Raw genomic sequence first — 27,654 nt, 5'->3', positions numbered from 1 at the left:
TTTGAACTTGAGGATGAGTCTAAAAAACTCTCTGCTTTGGTAAAGTCTTTGCTCCACAAATTTTCTTCCTTGCCTCCCAGCCTCCCAGGAAATAAATGGTTCATTTGTTCCCATATCTAGATATGATACTCATACACTAAAGATGGTAGTCGATTTAGATTAGAACAGACTGTGATTGCTGATTGGTTAATGGGATTGTGATGTCATCCACTCTGAAGTGTGGTTTGTTGTGGCCTGTGGGATTGTGATGTCATCCTTTCCAGACTTTGATTGGTTGTGTCCAATATGCTGTGTTCCAGTTAATTTAATACCTATCTGAAATTTCAACCTGTAAATTCCAATCTTGTGCTAGCCCAGCCTTGAACATTTGGCCTTATGAGTCATTGTGTAAAAATTAATGCTTGATTTTCATGCCACTCAAGTTTGTATAGTTCTTAGGGAAGCAGTTACAACACTGGCCTTTATTAGAATGACTCTCTTTTTCAAATGGCACCAAACCACAATTTTACCAATCTTACCAATGCTAGATCAGTTCATTGCACAGCATATATTAATAGCTTTTATTTTTATTATATATTAGCTCTGAAATTTACCTAGATTCATGTGAGCAGTTTAAATGCATATTTTGTCTTGTAGATTGGTTGGCCTGCTGGGTGAGCTACTGCCCTCCTTCTGCCATGAAGTGCATGGTGGACACTCACATCCTCAAAATACCTACAAACAACAGAATAATTTTGCAGTTATTTTTATTCAATTAATGCAACTTGTTTTATAGTGTTATAAATTACAATTCTATACAATCAATGCTGTGTCTCCTTCAAAATGTGTGAAGTTAAGAGTAATTTAAATGGCAGCTGTGATGATTTTACATTAGATGCTGCACTCAATATTACTGCACTGGCTGTGAAAAAAGGTCCTGTTGCATTATGTTCTGCTATATATTATCTTATCAATGAGAACAAAAGGTAAGCATTTGTGAGTGGTACCTATATTCTATTAATATTTATTCAAGTTTGAATTTAAGAAAATATTTTTCTTGTTGTTTTGTGTTGATAATTTGTTGGTACACATGCCAAAGTAGGTACGTATGTTATACGAGGCACTAAAGTGAGTTTTCCCTACACCATTTTGCCACCATTCCCTGTATTTTGTTAAAAACACTGAGACCAATAAAACTTTATTTCCATCAGTGAGAGAATTTTACTTGGAAATCTTTTACCATCACTGGCACTTGAGACATTTCACTTTATATCCTGAAATAAAAATTGAAGACTGTTCAGAGTTTAGAGTACATTTATTTCTATCATTGTGGTTTTGGAGTTGACATTTTAAAACCCATTAACCATTAATGATTTTTTTGTCATCCACATATCACTGTTGATGAATGTCAGGTGTATTGTCAAGGTTGCTCTATTAGATAAACAAGTTTGCCATTTTTTACATTGAAATCCTTGTCTTGCCTTAGCATCTTCAAGCCAAAAATTGAGTGCCTGAAAATTTACCATCAATAACATGAAATGTTGCTGGGTTAGTGCCATCAATACATCCAAAAGATGTTATATCTTTTCATAGTTATTACCTATGCAATGTATACCTATGTGGTATTTCAAATAAATTCCAGGTGATAATATTGTAAAACTACTTGTTATGTTTTGATATGATTTTCAGCATAATATTAGTAAAATCTGTTTTATACAAAGCCTTTTCTTTATCTAGTCTCTGCTTTTATGAAGTAATTTCTAAATCATTCCTTTTTTTTGTGAAGGTTGAAGGCTTGGATTCAAATTCTCGAAGAACAGTTGGAGAATGTTACTAAAAAGCAAGTGGAGCGTCAGGAAGAGCCACTCTGCTGCTGTCAAGATCTTTCTTCAGGCACAAAAATACCTCATGAAACTGGTGCCATCCCAAAACGTTTTATGGAATCAAAGCAAGGGTGTCAATCTTTACAGAAAAATTGTAGAGAGAGCGACACACAACATAAAATGTGTAAATTACAGATGGAGAAACAGGCCATGTTGGACCATTCATTTGGTGCAGACTCTGGAATACAGCTTTCTTATAAGGAATCACAGCCTCACTTTATAAGTCCTCAGAATGCCTCGTCTGAAAATTTTTGTAGTTCAAATCTCCACTCCTCAAAGAGTTCAGATTCATTCAAATCTTCCTTAGTTCGAAGAAGTTTCAGAAGAGCTTCAGAATTAGGCAGTTATGATAGAGATTCATTCCGGACTGTGCTTCTGAAGAGCATCAGAAGAAGAGTTTCCTCTGTAAGTCAGAAAGTTTCAAGGCTTATCTAGATTGATCATTAATTTAAATTCTGCTGAAGTAAGAAGTACAACTTTCATAGATTTGAACCAGAATTCTATTCCCTGCAATTTTCATGAGTACCTACAACTTGAACAAAATTAGTAATATTGTTTTTTCAAGCTAAGCTAACTCACAAAGTGGTTTTTAACCTCAATTCTATTCATGACACTCAAATTGTAGAAATTTTTTGTAAAATTGGTGTTAAAATGTTTCCATCATTATGATCTGCTCTGAATTAATGTTCTTTTTCCAGGATTCTTGCAATGGAGAAGGGTTTTCTGCCGCATCTTCATCTAGCTCTAGCAGCAAGCCTGACTCATCTGCAGTGGACCAATCAAGTGATGTTGATGACGCTCTTCTAGCCTTTGCTTCAGAGCATGGAAGCACCAGTAGAAAGCTATCAGTGATGCCAGTGGAGGTGCAGTTTCATCACAGTCCATCTGGAGAGGATGAATTGTCTCCTGTAGAAGGTAATTTCAACTATTATGCAGTGAGATACAGAGATCCTTTACAATTCCTCTATTTGTTGAACAATGTAATCATATGACAATTGTTTCATAATTTGTATTCTAATCACTATGAATTTTTTGCTTACTCACAATGTTTTGAACTTTTTAAAAATAAAATCATGCTCTAGGATCAAATTTTATTTGGCCCTCAAATCTATCTGCAAAATTAATTTTCTTTGCTTTAAATTTCACAATCCTGTGTAAATCCTGATTTCTTCTAATCTTAGAGCTTAAATATTAAACAAAAGATGATTTCAATGGCCTAATGTCATTCTGAGCAACCTATTGATTTGAAAATGAATAATTGGATTAAAAAATGTTATCTGGAATCATTCATGATGTTTCTCCAACTAATAGTGAAATGGGAATCAACATCAATGCCTCACCTGAAAAATAAAGTAAAGTAAATACAGTAGAAATTTAAGAACTCACTGTTTTCTTTATTTTTCTATGTATTTGATCACTAAATTTCTAATTACCACTATGCTTTAACTTGTGTTACACATCCCCATTGGTACTGACACGTTTTTATTTATAATTTTAGTATGTTCTTGGTAAGGAAGCAGGTAATATACGGTATATTTATCAAGAATTAAATTTTTTATTATTCCCAACAGATGAACGACATGAATTGGTTCCTCTTGAGGAAATTGCTAGTATGACGGACGATGATTCTGATGTAAGTTGCATGATGTAAATTCCTTTAAAAAAACTGGTTTCATGGTAGCACTTTCTATGCTAAGGTTTGGAACAGATTCCTCATCGTTTACTCCTCATTTTCCCTTCATTAAACCTAACCTTGAAACTTGCTTATTTCTCATTCCTGATATAGATGCGATGTAACCTTCTCCTGTACTTGCAATTGATAATTCTATTTATGCCAGTGAAAACTTGCTGAAAATTCTGCAATGCCTGCAAAAGAATTTTGTCTTGTGAATTATTAATAATGCTATGGAATTAATTTCTAAAGTTTGCATATATTTTCACGAGTGACTTTAAGGTCATAGCTGCTAGTAACAGTTCTCCATGTTTCAGCTGATGTCACCCTGCCCTCTGTCAGGATGCCTTTGTGTTTCCTGTGAAGCCTTACAACTTGAAAACCCAGATTTCATGTACTTTATAGATGAGTGAGTACAAAAATTATCATGGTGTTCAATTATACTGTTTTAATCGTATGTGTTGTTGTAATTTTTGTGGTAAAAAAATTTGAAATTGTGATTTAATTTTAGCTGGATGTTGTTCAACATACATTATGCATTTAGCAATGATTGTGATAGATGATTTAGCAATGACTAGAACCACACCACACCACAATATTAAATAATCATTGACCTCCATGTATGTTAACTCAGTTCCACAATTACCTTTTCTTAGGGGTTTTTACACTGGAACTATTCTAGGAAAAAATTTATTATGTTTTGCTTTCTACCGAGCTGAGCGGTTATATCACGAATTTAATGAGGGAGTTGTTTGTACCTGACTTTGGTTCTCCACGTGTTGTTATGAGGATACATGAGTTTATACATTCTGATTCTATCAGGAATGATTAATATTCTGCAAATTTTCACGGTGAATTAACACTTTAGCCGGTCCATCAAATATAAGAGATGGCACCAAAACTTGTTGTAACCTCCTGGAATTTTTAGAAAGTGCTTTCAGAAAATATTTGATAATTTGCTCTAAATTTGTGGCCGTCTAACACACTTGATGGCAACCTTATGTATTATTTTGTATGAGACACAAGGCTTGCCTTGAATTTTTGTGGACAACGTTGATGGTTGAGGCAGATTCATAAAGTAGAAGGAAATCTGAACCTTACCAAAACACATTTAGATTTTATTATGTTCCCAAGAAATTTGTTATAATATATAGCTCCTTTACGTGGACTTTTTGTCTTGAAATACTTGCTACGAATGTTCATGTGAATGTTTAATTCCATTAATTTTGCATATAATGCATGTTTTCAATACCACATTCTTCGTCTGGCTCATCATAACTATTGCTTATTTGGTACTGTATAATTCTCACTATTTTATTGCAGTCAATTCGCCAGCGGTACACTGAACGTCGGCACATCAGTTGTGTGCAGATTTGGGGGGCCGGAGCCCGTGTCTGTTGTCTACTTGGGCCACGAGCGTCATGCTCAGCCTGCACATCCTGACGATGCCTTGCCTGTAGGAGTTGTGGTGCTGTGCCCTGGTTAGTCGAAACGCGTCTTGCCCACATTTGCTAATTAGTTTATAACTTGTACTTGATTTATTAAAATAGCTTCTTTGCTTTCACGATCACTTAATACAAAACGTCTCTTTGACTTCACTTCTTGTTTGTTTCACTGCTACAAATTTTATAAATGATATTTAACACACTTCCACCTGTCCAATCTATCTGAAATTTTGCAAACTTGTGTAAAATCGGAGACAATTCTTGAATCAATTGACAATATAAATAATTTAAAAAGTAACAGAATTTTGATATAAAAAAATTAGAAAGAAAAAACAAATTTTCAAATATTTAAAAATGAAATCAGAAATTCATTGTACATGTGTAACATCAAAGACACTGGCCTCATTGAAGTATTGTTTCTAAAAAGTAACTTTTAAACGCATATTATTATTCATGTAGACTAACGGTATTTGCTAGAAATATCTTTTTGGTACTGCAGCGAGCTATGAATTGGACTAAATAAGTAATAATAATATAATGTATAATAATAATATATAATAGTATAATATATAATAATAATATAATTTGACTAGATAACTAAATTCCACTCTTATTTTACAGATGGACGAGAGCAATTTGTTGCCCTGAACAACATCCTCTTCGTTGAGAATGATGGCACAGAGTCGCTGGATGTGGACTCGCTAGTAGAAGAGGATTTTACTGAGCCCAATCTTGGCTCAATGTCACGAAACAATTCTGTAAATTACAGCTCGGATGTTCAATGTGAATCGGCGAATCACGATTCAATCATGCAGCATCAAAGAGAAATCTGTGACGAAAATGCAATCGACAGTAAAAAAATTGAAATTCATGATTACCTGAAAGGAGAACCTGTGTTCGTGAATGATGACTCATCCGTGCAATCTGAAAATTACATTAATGATGAGAATGACAATTTTGTTACATTTCAGACTCAAATTTTTGAGTGTAATCTTGAAAAATCTAAACAATGTGAGAATGAAGAAAGTGACATGCAAGCTGTGACAAAAATTGCAACTCTGAACAATGGGGAGAATTTTTGTGCAAGCAATTCATACGCACTTGACCAGAACATTAATTCCGTTCAGGAACGAATTTATCTAGGCTGTGACAAGTCTCCTTATTCGGCTGACAAGGAGGAATCTATTTTAAATCGTGCAACGAAGTCCTCAGAGTTATCTTCATACACCATCGATTCAACTTCATTCGAATATGATCCACATCAATCAAGAAAATCAGTTTCCAATTCAGGATCCCGAGCTTCAGATGACCACAGAAGTCATGCAGAATATGATTCTAATGATCAAGAAGAATTTACACAAAGGAGAAATTTTGAACAAGCCTCGAGGTCATTCGAGAAAACTGTTCAAATTAAAACTCTTCAAGATGCATCCAATGCAAAAACTTTGCAATCATCATTTCTAAAACAGTGTGGTTGTGGTTCATCTCGTGTCGAGGTTTGTAATTCAAATTACCAAAATGCTGCCTCAGCAAATAAAACAGAAATTGAGGGATTTGTCAAAGGTAGAATTGCAATCCCACAAGCGGCAACGGATAGGGGTGAAACTGCTCCAGAAACAATGCACTCAAATGCATTTTTAAATGAAATCTTCGAAGCTGATGTTGCAGCATTCCAATGTACGTCGTCAGCTGATCTTCATGACTCTGCTTCTCGCAAGTCCTGCAATTTACCTCTACGTTCATTTAACTCTCTGAGGGTAAGTGGTAACAAATATGAACAAGCAAAAACTAACGAGGATTTTTGCGTGAAATCATCTAGAAGGCAAAATCAATTACTGGATGCTTCACAAAATGACGATCTTTTAAGATGTCTAGAAACCGCCTTGAATGTACAAGACTGCAAAGGCGACCAACGTTCAGGCGCTAGTCAGCACAATCACAAGGGTCCACTAGACGGCAAACGAGAGCATCGTTTCATTAACACAAGTGTCTTGCAGTCTGTCCACGGGAGGAACGACAACACGGCAGCTCCTTCTGGTAATGTTCATGACGTTCGCATCAACATGCGCAGCTCAATGTCATCAGGTGGCATTGGTGCAGCTGGGGCTCCCTCAGGAGATATCTTCAACAGAGCACTCAAAATTATTCGACGACGCAGTTCCTGCTCTGATTCTTTTAGTCTTACTGACGTGTCTCATGTCTGAGCAAAGTTTTCTACAAAATTAGCTGCAATTGTAGTCTTAATGGCAATTAAATAATTTATTTACGCCTCAATTGAATTTTTACAGGTGGTTTTTGGAGTACTCGCTTGCTAGTCTAATATCGCGAATAGCTTTATTATTAATATAATTTGTTCAGTTCACAAATTAATTCAGAATTTACAAGCAAAGAAATGTAAAAAAATCACAATTTTTTATTCAATGTGTTTACAATGGAAATTTCCTGAGTTTAGCATTTTTTATTTTAAAATACTTGATTTACTGTATAATGTTGCGCACATGCGAAAAAATATGAATAGATTGAAATGAATTCCTATACTTTTGAGTAACTTTAAATGAGCGATTCAGAATAATAAATTCTTTTTACCACTAACATCGTAATATCCTGCACGATAAGCCATGTTCGAAACGCTTCCAGAGGGAGGAAGTTTTTGGCTTTGCTCAGATATTCATAACTATCGTTTTCATGACAAAATTGTGTGAACATTATTTTTCATTATGCTCTGAATAATACCCAAAAAGATCTGCGTGCCATGCGGTTTATTTGATGGTTAGCCATTGCAATCTGGAGATCCTGGAGCTGGACATCCATTTTGTGGAGATCTGGATCTGTTTACACGGTCTCTGTCGGTGTTACCCACTCTTGTGGAGTTACTGCGAGTAACTCGAAGACTGTGTTACTGTTGCGCTGCCTCTGTGTTACTTTACTGTTGCGCTGCCTCTGTATTACTTTACTCACGAAGTAAACTTTTTACAGTGGATGCCGACCCTGTAATGTTGTGGTGAACCATCGTACGGAGGTGAGACGCATGCCCCTTGGCTTTGCTTGAATTATTCTCGGTGTGGTATCTTTCCTGGGCACTCGATGCTAACTTATTCACCCAGAACGTCATGCCATATTTTTTTAGCCATCGACAGCGTTTATTAATGAAAATTTTTAATGTAATTCGTAACTGAAATGTCAAAATATCAAATAAATTCGATTAATTGACAAATTTTTGAAAAAATGCTTATAAAATTGTTAAAACAATTTATATTCATATGTAAAAAGAAATCAAGAAATTTTGCCTGCTAATTCATATAAATGATAACAAATGTCGTAAAGCAGAACAAAAGATTGAACAAGAACCTCAACCTCGTGTAAAATTATTTCCTTTATTCAGTACCTGCATACGACGTCGTAATTTTTCCAATATGTCTATCCCCAGCACCGTAATACTATGGTTTATTATTCTTCTATCCTAAGCGGTATTTCTGTACAGTTTATATTAGGGTAAGCAAGCGCCGTGGTCTTTGCTCGACACCGCGACGCTGTTCTTCCTCGAACATGTCTGATGTTGCTCATTATTTTCATGGCTTTATTAATATACGTTGATGTGTTGTGGACATTATATTATATTAAGATTATTATTTTATTATTGAAGAAACACATTACTGGTATTCATCGATTTTTTCTGTTCAATTCGTGTAAGATTTATTCCGTTTGTGTCACTAAAAGGAAATAACTGTAAATGTGCTACTATAATTTCATTGTCGCCACGCTGACGAATACAGCAGCGCTTGCGTTTACAAGAATTTCATTTTGTGTTCAAGCGTGCCAAAACTTGTCATTCTGAGGCTGAATGTACGCGTAATTTTTTCGCTTCATTTTCACCTTTGGTTCGTATCTGTTATTCGTCATTGCACTAGTAAGCAGCGCCTCCTGAATGGCATCAGCACCACTTCAGTCAGCATTGGTACCTGCACGTAGACACATCATCAGTGCATGAAATCTAAGCTCAAAGTCCATTATTTTCTTTTTTCTGTTGTGGCTTCGCTGGTTTCTAGGATGAAAGGACATTCTTTTATATTGTGGCTTCGTTGGTTCTTAACTTTACGACTGTCGACAACACACTGCCACAAATGCCTGACTATTTTTCCACATATTTTTCTATTGCATGAGACACAAGTGTCTAGTCTCCCCTCTCTGTGAAGGCTTCTGAACTTATTAGTTTAAGCCGGCAATCATATAGAGGCGCTGCAGTTCGTGACCAATTCCGTACTCTCAAGTCGTTCTCTATTACCTTGTGATGAGGTTTTAACTTTCGTCTTTTATTCTTGATTTTTAATACTGAAGCTGTTTGATTGGTAGATCCTTAAGCTCCAAGATAATCCTACTTTTTCAATTGTCACTTTTTTCACTTTTTGGCAGTTGTTCAATAGTCGAGACCAGTTTCCAGACACAGATATCTACCGACCTGTCTCCATAAGGACCGCTCATTTCCTTCCTGAAGTTTTCCGTTAACGTTGTATTTTTCATCTTATTTTTAAAGTTTTTATTTTTACGGTTAGGTTTAATTTCATTATGTCTCGCACTACCTAATGCTGAAAAATGTTTTATGTATGCTATAGTTTATTGTGTTGTCTTAGCTTGGTTCTGATCATAGCATAACCTTAAAGTTTGGCGCACTACACATTTCGTACATCAGTACCTTAGCACCAGAAATTTATGCATGCGAATTACTTCAAGGCTTTTCCCCGTCTGAAGACGAAATACTTACAAACACCCTTCATTTATTCCCCGATATATTTCGCAAAATCATTCCTGTTGCATGCACCCGAATGCGTTTGGCTCTTTATCGTCATTTGAAATTATTAGTTTAGTTCTCCTTCGTGTTCATCTTTGTTCGGAGACGCGTGCCAGTGACGTGTTAGATTACGACAGCCATTTATCATCCATAATATTTCACATAATAAAATGCCCCTACAATTTTTCCCTAATCGTAGCCATGAATGTAGATGCATAAGTATAAGTTTCTGAGGTCCACGCTATTAGTGTGTTCACAATTTATCTGAAATACAATTGAAAGTGCAATGATTTAATATTTTTGATTTATTTCAAATAGTTTAATTTCTTCACACCTGTACTGGAAATCTTATCGATGTGTTCTAAGTCTTTGTCTACTGACTGTAACTCTAGTTTCCATTCCTTTATATAACGTTCACAGTAAAATCATCCGTAAGTAACGGTTAAGCGTGATTTGTCTCATGACTCCTGCATTTTGCTTGTTGTTGAGGCGGTCACGTCTCGTGCAGCTCTACTGTTTGCACCGCACTTGCATTTTTCGGTTCAATGTTGTTTTCCCTCTGGACATTATTTTACAGCAATTTATTCCACGGTATGATGGATGGGATCTAAATTTCCCTTTGATATTTTATTTGCATTATTTTTGCTATAAAATGACAATTACTGTGGTATTAGTCTGAGATATTATATATTTTTACATAGCCTCTTCGTATCATTATCCTCATTCAAACGGATAAAATGCAACATTGGAGGGTATGCAAGATAATTTCTATTAGCCTGAACATATTATGATAGTAAATAGTGGCCGTTTCGGGCAATTTTATGCGTAAAAATAACCATTTTAACCAGTTTTAACATCCATTTCTGTTCCGCTCTTCATGCTCGTTAACTGTGCATAACCTTAAACTTTAACTTTAAATTAATTAAAATTTATCAATTAAAAATTGATTAAACGGTTGTGGCTCTTCCCTTCGTGGAAGATGAAAGGGCTGAGCAACCCTTGCCTCCATCGGCCACTTTCCTTTCAATATTAGTATTTATGTGTCTTGCTCTTGGCTAACTTCAGCTCGGCATGTTTATCATCGTACAATTGAACGTTAGTAATTTTTCGTTAGTTCTCAAGGCCTTGGGTAAAATACGAGATCAAATATAACGGGAAATTAAAGCATAGAGAGAATAGTAGCAACAAACTTGATTCATTGCAACACCGCTCTTCTGCTGTCTTGCATTTGTGAGTCTCAGTGCAACTAATTGCTGGACATTGAGTTTAAATTCACATTTACAAAAAATTTTAAATGTACATTTTAATTGGATATTATTTTTCACGATGGTTCAAAAAGATCAATCGTATTGGGACGTCAGGCAACATGGCTTAATTTTAATTTTTAAGCAAAGCTAATGATGTAAAATAGAATAACAGCTCTCTCTTTTTTATTCTTATTCCAGGAATCCACGGCACAGACTTAGTAATTCTATTATTGATTTATCTTGCGTCGTATTTTCAGATACTGAATAACATAGAGAAATAAAGAATCTTACCACTCGGTAATCTGTTTAGTTTTCAAAGAGGTAGCTAGTCAGTTTGAAAAATCATTTTCATGAAGAAAGACATCATCATGAAGTGAGGGCTCTACCGTGGTGCAAAAGCTGTGTACTCGGAGGATTGAAACTGATTTTAACACGAATAATATACAAAATACCAACTGAATAATTAGCAGTATTCGAAGATCGAGAGATCGTCGAGTGCGGCCAGAAATGGAGGACGCGCCCAGTGCTCGGTGCGTGTACGTGAGCGGCGCTGCAGCCTGCCGTCGTGCTGTGGTTGCCTACTGCCCCTCCGCCCGTCTTCTGTTCTACGCTACTGCTGGCCGAGTGCTGGCTTACTGCCCACAGGTGCTGTCACTCACTGCCATGGGTACCTTCAGGTTGCCTAAAGGGCTCAATTTGCCCTCTGTAGGTTGAAAAGACCTATGATCTATCTTAGTTGAGTTAGGGTTGCGGAATCAGGGAACGACTGGTCGCAGGCGGGCATATTTCCTTTAAGTGGAAAGTAGATATTAACTTTCAAACTGCTTAGTGTCGTACAAGAATAATAGTTAAATTTTTACATTTTTAAGCGTTATCTTGATTAATAATATGCATGTGACTTAGACGTGCCTTCTTTATGCTGCCTTCCACATGGAGAACAAATATTCAGCTTCAATTCGTACCATCATTTCCTATGGAAATTTTGAAAGCAAAGAAAACTTCAAGTAAATTCATCATATCATCTTCGATAATGATATGAATGAATTTAAGTTGCGTTTTCATTAGATTATATTCTTGGTTAATTTTGTACGAAGTATCTTTGATGTAGATAACATCAACTTGATGTTATAATCACTGACTACCTCTTGAACCATCAATGATCGCCTCCAGAAAAACCTCCCGTGGTCTTTAAAACTGCCAGTGACCTTTTCCATCACAGACTTCTGGGTTTGTGCAGGCTGGTCGAGTCGTTGGTTTGTCTGAAGACCGAAGTGAAGGTGACATCGTGGGCCTGAGGTTAGTGTCAGGGCGGTGCCTTACCAACGACCTGACGGCTTTGCTGAGCCTCCACACTTCGGGTGCCGTAGCGGTGTGGCATCTCAGTAAACCCTGTGTCGACAACGCTTACGTGGACCACGTCCTTCACAGAGCATTACATCTGCTGGGTACGATAAATATTAAATATTGTAATTCCTTCAATTTATAATTATAAAGCTTCATGAAAGAGTTTAATACTCACAAAATAATCTTCATTCTTGATTTTAGAATTTGTGCCATAAAAATTTTCATGCTTGCTACCAAATTATGTGAATTGATTGCAATGTAACGCGACAGGTCACCACAAGGGCAGCATCTCCAGCGGGGACGCTTGTTATCTCGACAGTTGCTCCGGGTCTCGTCTGCTCATCGTCACAGCTGGCACCGACCACGCCCTTAACTTCGTCACCGCCTGCAGCACGTCGGGTGGGACGAGGCACTGCATTAGTGCTGTAGTTGTGAGGGCTCTACCGTGGTGCTGTAGTTGTGAGGGCTCGACCGTGGTGCTGTAGTTGTGAGGGCTCTACCGTGGTGCTGTAGTTGTGAGGGCTCTACCGTGGTGCTGTAGTTGTGAGGGCTCTACCGTGGTGTGGAGTGAGGGCTCTACCTGCGAAAAGCACACAACACACGAATTTTGGAAATTTGATGGTGAACGTACAGCCCGACCCACGTTTTTTGGGCGAGCCATAATTTATTTTCTACTTTTTAGTCCACAAGAAAAACGTGTTTTTTTTTTAGTTTTTTTTAAGTATTTTATTTTCTCCTTTTCAGTCCGTTGCTACACATGAAAAACGTTGTTGCGAGCCAATTAACTTGACTTGACGTACGTATCGATGATACGTAGCGTAAGCGCCTGCTCGTCTATAACGTCAGCGCCCGCACGTCATACCATATATATACTATTTATATATACTTTACTCAATTAAGCTAATTTAGGTCTCCAATTGCTAGTTTTTATGATTGTATCTGAAATTGTTAGGCGAAAATAGCCTGCATGCCGAATTTCAGATCTTTAGAGCAATCAGAAGTGGACTAATTTTCGTTGTCAATGTTAACAACAAACAAACAAACAAACGAACGCGAAGCTAAGCTAAGAAAAACGTGTTAAAAATGAGTGGGCCACATTGTCCAAGAATTGACGTCTTTTACCAATGACGTTACAGCGGACGTTACACTCATATGTCCCTTTTACGAGCCAAACTGTTCGTCATTATGACACACGCAAGGACAAATGTACATCGCTGCTTGGAAAATTTCTCATTCATGTGTCTGAGTGTATGCATCACCAAGATGTCGGCATCTTATCTTAAAATTTCTTATATGCAGAAATGTGATCTTTAGCTGTATCAATACATCGTCCCTTTATGTAATAATCTCCTGTCAATTCATTATGATATCCATTTTTACCTACCCTCGGTGGGCATTGAGTTCGATTAATAAGCAGAAATTTTTCAATCTGAAATGTTCCTTGGTCTTCTCATTTGTTTATATTATGAAACCTTGAGCAAGTTCTAAAACTGTTGTGCATGAATGGTGTATTTTTACTTTGAATATTACCGTGCCAGGCAATGTGCTGTCCTCTAGCAGCGTGAAGCTTCCTGGCAGGTCGTTAGTGCCTGAACTTCGCCTTGTGCCTCTGCCCTCTGCGGCCGCCACGCCTATGCCGCTTTTGCTATGCGGCGGAGACGACTCTAAGGTGAATATTTCTTAATATTTTTGCTATTCCTAATGTTCATCTGCTGGTTTCAGCCATTGATGTCAATTAAAACAATGCTTAAAAGGAATACACGCATTATTATTCGAGTATATCTTGAAAATTTCTCCGGAAATTTGCTGTACCAACAGCGCTACATTCTAGAGCCGTACGATCAAAACTCTTTGAATACACGTTACATCCTAAGTACTCGTAACGGCCGATGTCTCGTCTATGATTGGTGTGTCTAGCATGTTTACCCGGTCATTTATTTACTGGCTCATCACTAATTTTGATTGTATTCCCCACGCAGGTCCACGTATGGGCGTCTCATATCGGTCAGCTTGTGGGGGACGGAAGTGAAGACCTGCAGTACAAGCGAGTGGGTGCCTTGCCGGGACATCGCGACTGGATAACAGCGCTTGATTTTGTTTATGTTGGCAAGTTCTTTACTGACGGATTTTTATCCTCTATTTCAAGATAATAATATTTATGATGTTAGTAAATCTATGATTTTATCTGGTGAGCAAGTACATTTTATTGATTTTTCTTTGGAGTAGGTTAAATGAGACTACATGAAAAATTCATTATACGTTAAAATAATACTTTTGTCAACATCCAAGTTTTTCGATTTCGAAACAGGAAATACTTGATTAGGTTGTCATGAATTTTATCTAATTTTTCGGCAATATCGTTCATTAAAAATTACACGTTAGGTTCTTCATTGATGTTTTCCTATCGTCGCTAGTATGATTGGGCAAATAAATCATTTAATTTCCTTCTATCATATTCCTTCATTTCATTCATATATATTCCTTCATTTCATATTCTATCTATTCCTTCATTTACTTTCCTTCTATCATATTTCTTCATTTCAGGCTATTTGCATCCTTGTAGAGATTTTTCTCAAATAATAGTTTGCCTTTTCTTAGGAGGAACTGTGATGTTAGCTAGTGGAAGTAAGGATGGCGGTGTCCGAGTATGGCGGTTACGTTTAGACCAGCCCTCAGCTCCTGACTCCGGCAGCGGCAGTGTCGCCCTCAGTGAGAACGGCTGCAACGGCACGGCAAGACCCGACGACGGTGATACTCTCATCGCGGATACCGACTGCGGTGTCGAGACACTTAAGGTATCTTAAATTTGAGGTTTCATTTAAGAACAAGTTGACAGATCATAGGTATAACAGAACATTGGTGGTATTTACATTTCTTTCTGTTAATGCCTGTAAAGCTATTCACTTGAAAATTTTGCAGCTAAGCCATTTTTATATAACAAACTTCCTTTGCCGAATTTCCTCCTTTATCAAATTTGGACGAATGGAGTTGTTAATTCCTTTTGTGTGCATATATGTTTCATCCTGTCAGATCTGACGGGTATTTGTTGGAAGTGTTAATGCTACTAAAATTTATATCTCTTCCCGGCGGTCAGATTTCAAGTCAAATTTCATCAAGTTGTGTAATTTTTTTCATGTGCCTCGATTGCAGGAGGCTATTTGAATTTAAAGTTGAATTTTGTATTATTTGTGATTAAATTATGAAGATGCCTAATTTTTCAGTGACAGGAAATATTAATATTTGGAAACCTTGAAATTTACCTCCATCTCTGATAGTATCCCTGCTGTTAGTACGACTATTTTTACTGGCAAATGCTTCTCAGTGACGTGCACAATTTGCAAGTAGAGCTGGCACTGATGTTCGCATTGGTACTAATTTGTGAACAAATGGAATGAAATTCAAGTGTTTATTGAACCCTGCAGGAGTGTATTAATTACTGTATTAACCGTAGTGATCTTCAAACTTCATTTGACAAATCATGATACTATGATCGTTACTCTACAGTCTACGCTAATATTCATAATGATAAGACCATTGAAACATGTAGTTCGTATTAATGTTGGTAATGATCATAGGTTCGGCCCGTGCCTTTGGGCGCACTCGGGACTGCGACTCTGGAGACTGTGCTCTCCTGTCACGAGGGCGCCGTAGCACGCTTGTGCTGGCTGCAACTGCCAGGTTGTTTACATTGATTATTATTATTATTATTTATTATTATCATCATCATTATTATTATCATTATTATTAGCACTACAGTTTAGGGTTGATTCGTGTGGAAGATTCTATGTAAGGGAATTTTTCGTTTCAAGCGTATAATTAGTGCCTTTATTTTTGTCTAAATATTTATTATAGTATAAGTAGTGTCGGACGAAAACGTAGCCCAATGACTACGGTTTCGCGTGAGTTGTACTGAGCTCTAAACAGAGATGATGTCTTATTCAGAAAAATATAGTCCTTATTTCATGTTTTTCCACTCCGGTATTGCAGGGCTGCAAGAGTGTAACCTACGGCTGCTAAGCTGCACGCAGACAGAGGATCGCTCCATAGTCATGTGGCAGCCTCAGTCCTATCGTCATATCGCCTCCTCCGATGCCACAGAGTCAGTTGTAACGGTTTACTGTCAAAGATATACTGTCAGGAGGAATTGTGACTTGGAATGAGTAGAGTTTTGGAATAATCAAGAATGGGGGATTTAAAGCTCTGTGGGGGTGTCAGTGGATTATCAAATGAAAAGACGAATTCAGAAAAGAGTATCTCTGGTACTCATTCTGCATCTCTGTGCAGAACGAGCTCACACAATCATGTAAATGAATAACTCGTTTAACGAAACTATTGGCCAAGTAGGGATATGTGTGAAAATGTTATCTGCCTGGAAAAACTATGATGCCCTGGGACAGGTTATTTTGATGTTTGTATAATGTTTCGGGAACAGAGGAGATGACAATCATTTTTGTAATTATAATAATAATTATTTATTAAGATATTTGCATAATGTTTCTGGAACAGAGGAGAAGAAAGCTATCTCTATAATAGCATTCACTTATTTAGATGTTTTTATAATGTTTCTGGAACAGAGGAGATGACAATGACGGTGACGTTTGGGTGGAGGCAGCAAGACTGGGGGAGGTCGGCGGCAACAGGGAAGGCTTCTTCTCTGCCGTCTTCAGTTGGGACGGCAGTGCGGTCTACGCGCACAGCTACCAGGTGAAGGTTTCGTAGCTGCCACTTATTTTCACCATTATTTGGAATAAACTGGGTTCTCGACGAACCATTCCCCTAAATATTTGATCCAACGTTCTGTTATCTTTTGGCTCAGGAAATTTTGGCCCTTATTTTCCCCATTATTTATAATAATCTAGGTTCTCGACTAATCATTCCCCTGAATATTTGATCCAACGTACTGTTATGTTTTGGCTCAGGGTGGTATTCATGAGTGGCGTTTGGAAGGAGATAACTTCTGGGTGCCGCAGCCAACGGTGGCAGGACACTTCAGGCCTGTTGTCGACTGCGCCTGGGAACCCAAGGGAAGGTCTGTTTAATTATAGCCTTTACCAAGGTTTCCTCGTCATATGCTATTTAAAGTAATATTAGTGCTCCCTGATGTCTTATCAGAGTATCAAATATGATATTAGTATTAGAGTACATAAAATGTTATATAGAGTATATAAAATGTTATATAGAGTATATAAAATGTTATAGTCTCTCTTAATCTAGTGCTTGGTGCCCTAATATTCCAATATTCCAAGGTATTGAACATGCAGTCGTTGTACTGCTATATTCTTTATTGTATTCAGTTTCATTACTGATCTCAATCAGAAATCTGAAGCGCTAGTAAATCTACTACTACTACTACTACTACTCTCAATCAGAAGGTGATTACCACAAACCATCTGAACACCGATGTGTGTCGCAGGTACCTGCTGACGTGCAGCGAGGACCAGACCACGCGTCTGCACGCCAAAACTACAGACGGTGCCTGGCACGAAGTCTGTCGTCCGCAGGTGCACGGCTACGACATGAGCTGCGTCGCTTGCCTGCCTGGTCTCAGTTTCGTCTCGGGCGCCGAAGAAAAAGTCTTGAGAGCATTTTCCGCTCCCACAATTCTGGCGGAGAAACTTGCTACTTCCTGTGGCTGGGAGCCGCTTCTTGAGCTTGGTTGGTGTTGCTGCTTTAGGGGGATAATTTGTTTCGTTACTGCTAGATGGTTCTTTCTTTTGACGCGTTAATTATTTTTAAATTTCTATTTGCATTGTTCCATGTGTTGCTAGTAGCAATTGGTTATCGTTAAAAGATGCCATCTAAGAAGGAAATCGAAGTAAATAGTCAAGGATAATTAACTATTTACTGTCGGTAACAAATTGTTTCCTCATTTTTGCAATATTAAACTTTTCAGCTAGGCACTTACTTTTTCCACAGTGAGAACTGAACTAAAAACACAACGTTTTGCTTTTATGAGTTATCTATTATTCCTTTTGACTTAAAAAACGTGACATTAAAAAATCATTTTAGTGGCTACACTGCCACTCAAGTGGCTACATTCCCACTTGAGTGGCTACATTCCCACTTGAGTGGCTATATTCCCACTTGCGTGGCTACACTCCCATTTGAGTGGCTACATTCTCACTTGCGTGGCTACACTCCCACTCAAGTGGCTACATTCTCACTTGAGTGGCTACATTCCCACATGAGTGGTTACATTCCCACTCAAGTGGCTACACTTCCACTTGAGTGGCTACATTCCCACATGAGTGGTTACATTCCCACTCAAGTGGCTACACTTCCACTTGAGTGGCTACATTCCCACTTGAGTGGTTACATTCCCACTTGAGTGGCTACACTTCCACTTGAGTGGCTACATTCCCACTCAAGTGGCTACACTTCCACTTGAGTGGCTACATTCCCACCGTTGATCGAATTTCAATCTTCAGAATCGAGAGACTTCGTTGACGCCGCTGCTGTTCCATCCCTTGGACTCAGTAATAAGAGTTTGAGTGAACAAAATCAACCTCGACCACAACAACAAACTGAATGTGAGTAATAACCATTAATTACTTATAAGCGTTCTTCGTTCTCTGCCAAGACTGCCTACTTAAATACTTAACATGCAGAAGTCTATACTTTTTAGTATTGAAACACGTACGATTAATGACCAGAGAGTGCATTATATCATTTATTATAAACTATCAAATATTATATAATAATATAATATGTATTGATATGATATATTATATCAATATATTGAGTATATTATAAGTATTTGATGAGACCTGCCTTTCGATCTATTAACGTCATCTGAATAATTTATCGACTCCCTTAGAATTGGAATAAAATGCATTCTCTGGTCATTAATCGTACGTTTTTCAAAAAGAAAACTCTGCCATCTAATATTATTTTTCTAGTGTATATACGATCTAAAAACTTTTAAAAGCCTGAATATTTTTTTAAGCTTTCTGAGGAGATTGTTTGATCAATGTATTAATTAGTTCGCCTGTATTAATTACAATTTTTTTGAACTATCATATCTTTCAATCTCAGCATCGCGACCCACCGAAGACACGTTGATGGCCGGCACGCTGTGGCCTGAGGTTGCCAAGCTCTACGGCCACGGGCACGAGCTTATGGCAGTGGCCGCCACAGCGCGCCACATCGCTACTTCTTGCAAAGCTGCCACGCCACAAGACGCAGCTATAATTGTTTGGTTGGTCTTTGGTTAAATTATGGGCTTTAATTATATTTCTCTTGTCATTCTTTCGAAATTTAGCCGATTTGCGACCAAATTCTTTGGATGAGAATTTGTGACACAATAATTAACGAGTCGGGTATTTGATGTTCATTTTAATTTTAGGAAAAAGGTTCTGAACTCTGAAGACAAATAAAAATTTTTGTAAATAGCTTACCCGCGCTATTTTGTGTTGATGCTGTCTTAGTAAGATAATATTCTTCAACAGCGTCTTCCCACGAGGACAGTTAGCCAATTATGACTTGAGGAATGGCCTAGAAGACGTACCTAAACCCAGCGATTTCATAATTATCGCCAGACGGTATTCTGAAACGCCTTTTGCAGAAAAAAATGCTATTCCTTCTTTACATAACAACATCTATGCTCTCTGATGCCATGCTTGTTCTATCTACAACATTATCATGTGTGTGCAGGAGTGCCAAGTCGTACCAGCAATTACAAGAGCTGCACTACCATCGCCTGACGGTGACTCAGCTTAATTTTTCCAGCGATGGTTCCAAGTTACTAGCGGTGTCCAGGGACAGGAGCTGGTCCATCTATGACGGTCAGCTGTCAGGTAATGTAATCATCTTAGATATTTTCCGATTTATTTGAATTTTGGGTCAAGGACAAAGGTCGCGTTTTGAAATGTAATAACACATCCAATCAACTCCCTTTAATATTATAACCCCGTGATATAACTAGGAAATATACAATAATTCTTTTAATAAAATTCTCATCTGCTTTCAGATGAATTCACGCTTTCATTTCATTCGGGTTTGTTGGAGAAGAGTGTTCAGCACTCACGGATTATTTGGGCGTCAAGTTGGGCTCCTGGCGACACAGCTTTTGTCACGGCATCAAGGTAAATGTTTTAATCTTCCGATCAGACACCTGCAGGCAACGTGGATGCAAAGCCAAGCCTGAAGTAGCCCAAAGGCCCATGACGCAGTTTAGTCGTTATCAGTTCGCTGCACTCTAAAAACCTGAATGGCTGCCTATTTTCTTGCTATGGATTATCATATTGGAAAAGTATTTTTAAAGTTGCGGTAAATATTATATTCATAGTTGAATTATCCAGGAAAATGACTTTAACAGTGGATAGAGTAACACTATTTCATGACAAAAATAATGGGGCATTTGAATATGTAGGTGCACCGCTAGAATGGAACCAATAGCACATTGTTGCCGTGTCATCTTAATCAAGATCTATTTAAGTAACGAAAACGAATTGAACCAACTTAGCGGTGCGTGTTCGCTTGCCACCTTATAGGCTTACGTGTATCGCAGTCTGGGAACCAACATCTCACAAATCTACCTATTGATGGCTGCTGACGCGGTAGTGTCAGTTGTATCTAGGTAGGTACAAGTTGTAGATTAATCCCAAAGTAAAATCGCCGTGTAACGAGACTAACTATTACGGTGCTATCTCTCTTAAGAAAAATTGTTGAGCGTGACATTGCTAGAGTATTTAATACGCTACTTTTGATATCCAGGGATAAGACAATCGCTGTATGGCAAGCCAGTGGAGATCGGGCAAGAGATCAGAGCTGTGGGACGTTATTGTGGCGTCGTGCAAACACGCTGCGGGAAGAGGATGAAGTGTCCGCAGTGGCTGTCACTGCGACCCACCGTCAAACAGAATGGCTTATAGCTACAGGTGAGGAATTCCTGCGTTCGTTAGTAATCATGGATGATACTGATTGATTGTGCTATACTGTGATACTACATAGATTGAATATGTTATACTGCGCTCCAATACCTATATGTTCACTTTGCAGGGTTAGTAAATGGAGATGTCAAACTACACGAATACAATGAGCAGCGAAACGAATTGATTGCCACTACAACTCTGACGCCGGCGCATCATGCAACAGTCCGACGACTATCATTTTGTCCGCCGAAGGAAGGAAATTCGATACTAGCAGCGTGTGGCAACGATAATTTGGTGTTTCTGTACATTTGTCATACATCGCAAAAATAAAAATTATCAATATCCTGATTGTTCACTCACATCCCCAACCCTCCGAGGAATGAAAATCAATGTCATTACTCTCCTTTATTGAAAACTGACCGAGTAATGAGTCAATTTTTAACCCTTCAGCTTCTTCTTGGGTCGGAGGCTGGACGAGTGTCCGCATTTCTTCTTACGGCAATTCGTAGCCCTGAGATGAAGTCTGGCAAAGCACTTGCGGCACACCATTTTGTTGCAGTTATATTTCTCAGCAAGCAGCTTCAACGTAGGCTCGATGACGCCACCACGCAGGCGCAGCACCAGATGCAAAGTAGACTCCTTCTGGATATTGTAATCGCTCAAAGTCCTGCACGAATAGTAATATGTCCGTCATAACTTATTTATATAGATTATAGATCTATCAATAGTAAATTATATTTTTAAAAATGTATTGCCGTATTAGGAGCTACCGGATGGCGTCACAGATCATCACATTTTCTTGCGTCTGGTAATACCTTGTTCTACCTGCTTACAATAATTATCTTTATTCATCTCTTTTAATTGTTGTTTTTTTTCAAACTTTCCTGAAGATTTTTCTTTTCCTATATTTAACATTTTTAAATTGTCAAATGCTAACAAGATGTCCCTAAAGGGCAAAATAAAGAAAAGGAACTGAAGTATCTTACCTGCCATCTTCCAGTTGCTTTCCAGCGAAGATAAGTCTCTGTTGGTCAGGGGGAATACCTTCCTTGTCCTGAATTTTTGCTTTGACATTTTCAATTGTGTCAGAAGCCTCCACCTCAAGGGTGATGGTCTTCCCCGTGAGAGTCTTCACAAAGATCTGCATCTGAAAGGCAGAGAATTGAAGTTACAACACACATTTCAAAAATTTGCCCATTCCCTATTTCAAAGGATTCGAAGAAAAATTAAAATCTAAGTTCATCTCTCTTCTGTCCCAATAACATAGAATTCAATATCTATCCTTTAGTAAATATATGTTTAACTAGGCATGGACAATGCGACATGTTGCTTTACGTGTGGCATCACAGGACTCCCCCGTTTCAATTTTTTACTCAATAGTGTACATAAACACTACATTTATAAATATATAAACATTATTGATAATTGATTTTAAATGATTTTTTCCATTTGGCATTGAAGAGTAGACCAAGAGTTTGAAGAATAATGGGACTTCTTACTGATTCTTCTGGATTTTGTCCTAAACATGTTAAGACGAGGCAAGGTTGCTATTCGCAATAAGCACCCAATCCATGAGCTCAATCCAATCTCATTGTAGATACAGCAATGATATTGCTAATTGCTTATTCGACACACTGATGATGGACTGAAGTTACATTTTTTTGCACATTTCATAACACCATGGAGCCACCACCACCAAATTAGTTTATCAACTGATTAGTGTGGAGTTGCCTCAAGGATTGTGCCACGTGTACCAGCCTCTCATCAGGAACAAGATCTTTATGACCTGTGGGCAGTGGCTTCTATTAGAAGAATAGAGAAAATGTCTCAATTTAGAATGAAAAAAGATGCCATACAGGTCACAGGTCAGAAATAGGCTAAATTATGCTAGAGAGACAAATTTTTCAACAAAAACCAGATGCGGTCAGTTTAAAAAGTTTGATTACCATATAGCCACAAAGTGGTTTAGAAAGGACTCAAAATACAAGGGTAAGTTTTGACAATAGAATAAATAATTTCTGTTGGGGGACCAGAAACACAAGTACCTACTGCAGCAACATAAGTTGCATTAAAGTTTGCAGGAAGCTTACAGGTTACAGCTCCAACAATGGAACAAAAGCTTTAGTCATGCCCAAAAAAGTGATAAGATAGTAATTTCTGCATCATTACGGAAGCAAATATACAGGGAATCGCAGCAAAAATGTTATGCAAAAAATTATTTTAGTTTTAAATACACTGCTTCAATATAGGTGGGACTGTGAGTATAGTCTGCAATATAGTATCTGCAAAATGGAGACCATTAATTTTATGATCTGAATAAAAAAATTTCAAATCATGTCAATGCCATCTTGTTTATTGAAAAGTTATTTTTGTTTACTTGTGCAGCTACAATTTAAGTGTTGCCACAAAGCAAGTAGAAAAAATTTCATAATGTTTGCTTCCCTTAAAACATTCTTTTATACCAGTAATTTAAAAGCAAAAACAATACCACAAAAATTCACCACATCTTTATAAGAGAAAACGTTTTCTCTTATAAAGATAAGAATTTTTGTGGTATTGTTTTTGCTTATAAATTCCTGGTTAACTTGCGATTTAAGCAAACAAGCAATTTTAATATTCTTTAATGCAAAATATTTTTTACACATGCTTTGCAACTTATATTTTTTTCTATTCAGAGGCAGTGGATTTTGTGGAAAAATAAATGTCACCAAGTCTGTGCATCTTGATTAAAAAAAAAATCATCAACCCTGTCTGGCAGAAATCTCGCAGGTCCAGAAATGGCGGGAAAGCTCTAGTCATGGCCCTAAAGGCCATGACCTAAAGACCCTTGCCAAAGGCTATGAACTTAATTCATAAGAAGTGGTTAACTGTATTAATTGCACTGTTAAAAAATAACCAATATAATTTATCAACATTTTAAATCATTCTGCTCATCTATATGTGTGAAATCAATAAGAGGAGATCCAGAAATGCAAGGAAGAGTCAATAAGAAGTTAGGCAAGAAGAGTGCCTTTGGCAACCAAATGAGCCAGCGGCAGCCAGCAGGAGTCAAACAGGGTGTTGGCTGACAACATGCTCACGACTCACGTGTGGGGGATATTTGTTTGTGAATTCGTGAGATTTAATAGTGCATTATGCATATTTCTCATTGTAATATTGTGCATATTTTTTTATTGTGATATTGTGCATATTATTGATGACCAGTGATAGTGTTGACATTCTTTTGCAACAGTGGCATGAACTGGAAAGCTTGAAAGAGACGAGAAGCCAAGGAAAGATGACTCATGCCTGAGCAACCAAGGAATGTAAATTATTGTAATTTTTTTTCAATCACTGATGGCATCATGCAACCAATGCACATATTTAAGCAATTTAGCAGTTTAAACCCTTATTTTTTTCATCTTAATTACAAAACTTCAAGGTGGAGTTGGAATAGACTCACAGGTCACAGTGCCAGATTGTTCTAAGCAGGGAATGTTTGGACCACCTTGGGGCAGTCTAAAATTTGTGGATTGAAAAAGTGGCAGAGGTGAATCAATAAGAATATATGGACCATAATTTTTAGTGCATTTTCTCGTTTATGGAAAAAATGCACTATTGTGCTTGCCATGTCCATCTGTCCGTCCGTGACCTCAAGTTTTTGTCTATGAGAAAATGCGCGCTCTGTCACTCACTGCAGTGAGTACTGAGTTACATTTTTTAAAATTCCATCCTGGACTGCCAAGTGTCAACTAAAATTGGGCAGATGCCATCCGAGAATCTGACAAATTCCTGTGAATCTGGCAAATTTTACCAGTTCCCATGTCCTCTCATCAATTCCTAAAAAAACTGCCAATTTCAACCATCAATTCAAAAGAATTACCAGTGAAACAATTTTTTTAGTTTTTTTTATGCATTAGGAAACTGCTGCCCTATTCCAAATTGGCTTGGTGCACAGTGTATAGGCCTAACAACTGCAATGGCAAAATCTTGGTTAACTTTCCAGTTCACCCTTGAATTGACTGCAATAAAAATATCCTAGTTATAACTTAGGGTAAACGCGGTATCCCATCACAATAAGGACGCATCGAGAAATGAAAAACTATAAAAAAATAACTATGCATTACTCAAGTTCTGTTTGCTTTATGTGACTCTCAAAACACCGCACTACTAGTATGGAATATATCTACTTGGCGAGCCGCGACTGAATTTTTCGAGCCGTGGTTTTATGGATTTGCCAGCCGTGATTCCATTTCTACGAGCCGTGATTCTATTTCACTTATACTTAAAGGATTCCTAATATATTCACAGATGTATTTAAAAGTCTCAAACCATAATATTCTTCCTATACAAACAGTTATTCACTATTTGGTAGAGCAAGGTCAACTGTCAAATTTGACGCATTTTTCGATGATCTCACTGGGTAGCGTGCATTGTCTCTCTTTGGATCTCAATATTTTCCCGCTAGATGACCAGGACCTAGTGTTTTGGCAGTAGTTTGACGCGCAAATGTATGACATCACCATTTCAACCATCAACAAACGAATGGAACTAAAACAAAGCTTAATATAAAGGAAAACCTAGAGAGGTGACGTAATTACCCACGATGTCGGAATATACCTCGTTTACCCTAGTATGATTTCAGTTCTAATGATTCCAAAGTAGGTAGCTAGGCTAGTTCCCACATTTTTTTAGATTCTCTTCTGCTTTTATTATTATTAGCTATCCTATAATTTGGTCATGCCGACTCATGCTTGCTCAATTTTAATCACATCAGACCAGAGAGAGATGGCTAGTATTCAAAAAGTAGGTAGGCTATGAATATAATTATAATTATTAGCAAAAAAACTCATTTCACAATAAACCAATGACTATTAATTTCAATCCTTTGAATATGAGAATACATAGACATACTAAGACATCATAGTGGCAAACCAGAGCTTTTTTGGAATCAGTTCATTTTTAATTTCCTCAATAACTCAAGATTTAAACCAATTTCTTAAGTTATGATAATGCTGGTATCCATGATACTTTATTGGTCTAGGTACTTATAAGACTCAAAAATGAACTTGAGGGAGAGTCTAAAAAACTCTCTGCTTTGTCACTATGTAAGACATAGTCATAATAGGCTAGCTAAATTGAAAATATCTAACATACAATGCAAGGGGATCACGTCAACGGGAAGAATAGGAATGAAGGACAAGGACGATGTGGAGCATTAAACTAGGTACCGTTACGAACATGACAGAAAAAATGTAGTATTAAAAATCTACAATGGTCGTCAAATACCATAATGCACAAAAAACACTAATTAATTAGGTATACCTATAAACAAAATTCTCTAAATACTAGTAAATCTCATATCCAAATCAGGACCAATAAATTACACTCCGAGCAATAATGTTGATTGCCTGAATTCACTAAAGTCATGAAATCACCATGGACAGCCCGTGCACCTCTGGGAGAATTATTTCTATAAGAAATAAACACTATAATACACAATTTTGATAAATTTTCACTAACCTCGACCAAGATGCACTCCTGTATTAACCACCAATAGCTTAGGCCGCTGTTATGGCGATGTTGCCAAAAGTAGAAGACTGGCTAACTCTGAAAGGCGTATTCGTCTAACATTTTAAATTTATGGTTCTATATTGGTTACATTACATTTTACTAGCTGGAACATCTAGAAATGAAAATATTTTTGTTCTGTTCTACATTCTAATTTCTGTACCATTATCCTTCACATGAAATTGCCTCCCGTTTCCTGCAAAGTTCCCAGCAATCATGTGAGCCATATACGATTATAAAAATTGATGTTGAACATATTCTCATGCAATATTGAGCGTTTCTAAACTTTCTTTGATTATTATCAGATCTATATGTTTTATGTGATTATATATGTGTGCGAATGTAGTATACTTTTATTTTTGTTCGGTTTGCAACAAGTCTGTGCAATTAAATTTTGAAGCTGCAAGAAGTCGCACTTTATTCTACTATTCAATACAGTTCATTAAAATTCAATACAGCCCATTACAATATGTTCGAAATGCGGATCAAATCAACATTTACTTTACGTTTAATTTACATTCAAACGACATTCATTTAGAGGTTGAGGCGAGTTTGACTGGCAGTTTATAATACTGTCACAGAATGAGCGATACTAAATTCAAGACTTTCACCTTGTTTCAAGTTCAGCAACATGTTTTTTATATTAATATGGACATATGGTATAATAGTGACGGCGCTGAATAGGCAAAATTTGGCCTGTAGTCGAGTACACATTTTGTCCGCCTTCTTCCAGCCACCTTCTTCTGATTTTTCCCGTATTTTTATATTTTATTCATTCCTTAGTGATAAACAATGTAGTAAAAAACGCAATAGTAAGTTCTTTGTAACCGTTTGATACATGTGAAATTGGCGCTTCGTTAAACTTGACCCACTAA

The 27,654-nt window shown here is 37.3% G+C and overlaps 3 protein-coding genes across 4 annotated transcripts; 2 read left to right on the top strand and 1 right to left on the bottom strand.

The window, feature by feature from the left end:
- Positions 1 to 641: 641 nt before the first annotated feature.
- Positions 642 to 8,149, top strand: LOC108674246. Of its 2 annotated transcripts, XM_018162182.2 has the most exons (8): positions 642 to 965; positions 1,766 to 2,267; positions 2,561 to 2,777; positions 3,434 to 3,495; positions 3,852 to 3,943; positions 4,858 to 5,015; positions 5,601 to 6,736; positions 7,956 to 8,149. In XM_018162182.2, the coding sequence occupies exons 1-8, from the start codon at positions 823 to 825 to the stop codon at positions 7,971 to 7,973; spliced, it is 2,328 nt and encodes a 775-aa protein (XP_018017671.1). In that variant the 5' UTR covers positions 642 to 822; the 3' UTR covers positions 7,974 to 8,149. The 2 variants fall into 2 exon arrangements, with proteins under 2 accessions (XP_018017671.1, XP_018017670.1); XM_018162181.2 differs by lacking the exon at positions 7,956 to 8,149 and having other exon boundaries at positions 5,601 to 7,356.
- Positions 8,150 to 11,215: 3,066 nt separating this feature from the next.
- Positions 11,216 to 21,577, top strand: LOC108674264 (elongator complex protein 2). Its single transcript, XM_018162204.2, has 17 exons — positions 11,216 to 11,657; positions 12,250 to 12,457; positions 12,627 to 12,755; positions 13,895 to 14,025; positions 14,336 to 14,462; positions 14,955 to 15,151; positions 15,932 to 16,034; positions 16,344 to 16,455; positions 16,931 to 17,060; positions 17,276 to 17,385; positions 17,770 to 18,011; positions 18,785 to 18,886; positions 19,392 to 19,554; positions 20,010 to 20,152; positions 20,326 to 20,440; positions 21,072 to 21,235; positions 21,357 to 21,577. The coding sequence occupies exons 1-17, from the start codon at positions 11,520 to 11,522 to the stop codon at positions 21,557 to 21,559; spliced, it is 2,517 nt and encodes an 838-aa protein (XP_018017693.1). The 5' UTR covers positions 11,216 to 11,519; the 3' UTR covers positions 21,560 to 21,577.
- Positions 21,578 to 21,621: 44 nt separating this feature from the next.
- On the bottom strand, positions 21,622 to 26,815 carry LOC108674265 (ubiquitin). The gene is made up of 3 exons (XM_018162205.2): positions 26,732 to 26,815; positions 22,216 to 22,376; positions 21,622 to 21,896 (listed from the first exon to the last, which is right to left on the bottom strand). The coding sequence occupies exons 2-3, from the start codon at positions 22,374 to 22,376 to the stop codon at positions 21,668 to 21,670; spliced, it is 390 nt and encodes a 129-aa protein (XP_018017694.1). The 5' UTR covers positions 26,732 to 26,815; the 3' UTR covers positions 21,622 to 21,667.
- Positions 26,816 to 27,654: the final 839 nt, after the last annotated feature.

The sequence above is a fragment of the Hyalella azteca genome, unplaced genomic scaffold, assembly GCF_000764305.2.
Source record: "Hyalella azteca isolate HAZT.00-mixed unplaced genomic scaffold, Hazt_2.0.2 contig5320, whole genome shotgun sequence".
Taxonomy (NCBI): Eukaryota; Metazoa; Arthropoda; class Malacostraca; order Amphipoda; family Hyalellidae; genus Hyalella; species Hyalella azteca.
This window is presented reverse-complemented; position numbering and strand designations above follow the sequence as displayed.

What these genes read in the sequence shown, in the direction of transcription:
- LOC108674246 (XM_018162181.2), top strand. Translation starts at nt 823, where the DNA reads ATGTGTGAAGTTAAGAGTAATTTAAATGGCAGCTGTGATGATTTTACA. An exon ending in TGAATTGTCTCCTGTAGAAG is followed by an intron (nt 2,778 to 3,433) that starts GTAATTTCAACT and finishes TATTCCCAACAG; the next exon opens with ATGAACGACATGAATTGGTT. An exon ending in AGTTGTGGTGCTGTGCCCTG is followed by an intron (nt 5,016 to 5,600) that starts GTTAGTCGAAAC and finishes CTTATTTTACAG; the next exon opens with ATGGACGAGAGCAATTTGTT.
- LOC108674264 (XM_018162204.2), top strand. Translation starts at nt 11,520, where the DNA reads ATGGAGGACGCGCCCAGTGCTCGGTGCGTGTACGTGAGCGGCGCTGCA. An exon ending in GCCTGGGAACCCAAGGGAAG is followed by an intron (nt 17,386 to 17,769) that starts GTCTGTTTAATT and finishes TGTGTGTCGCAG; the next exon opens with GTACCTGCTGACGTGCAGCG. An exon ending in AGAATGGCTTATAGCTACAG is followed by an intron (nt 21,236 to 21,356) that starts GTGAGGAATTCC and finishes TTCACTTTGCAG; the next exon opens with GGTTAGTAAATGGAGATGTC.
- LOC108674265 (XM_018162205.2), bottom strand. Translation starts at nt 22,376, where the DNA reads ATGCAGATCTTTGTGAAGACTCTCACGGGGAAGACCATCACCCTTGAG. An exon ending in AAGCAACTGGAAGATGGCAG is followed by an intron (nt 21,897 to 22,215) that starts GTAAGATACTTC and finishes CTATTCGTGCAG; the next exon opens with GACTTTGAGCGATTACAATA.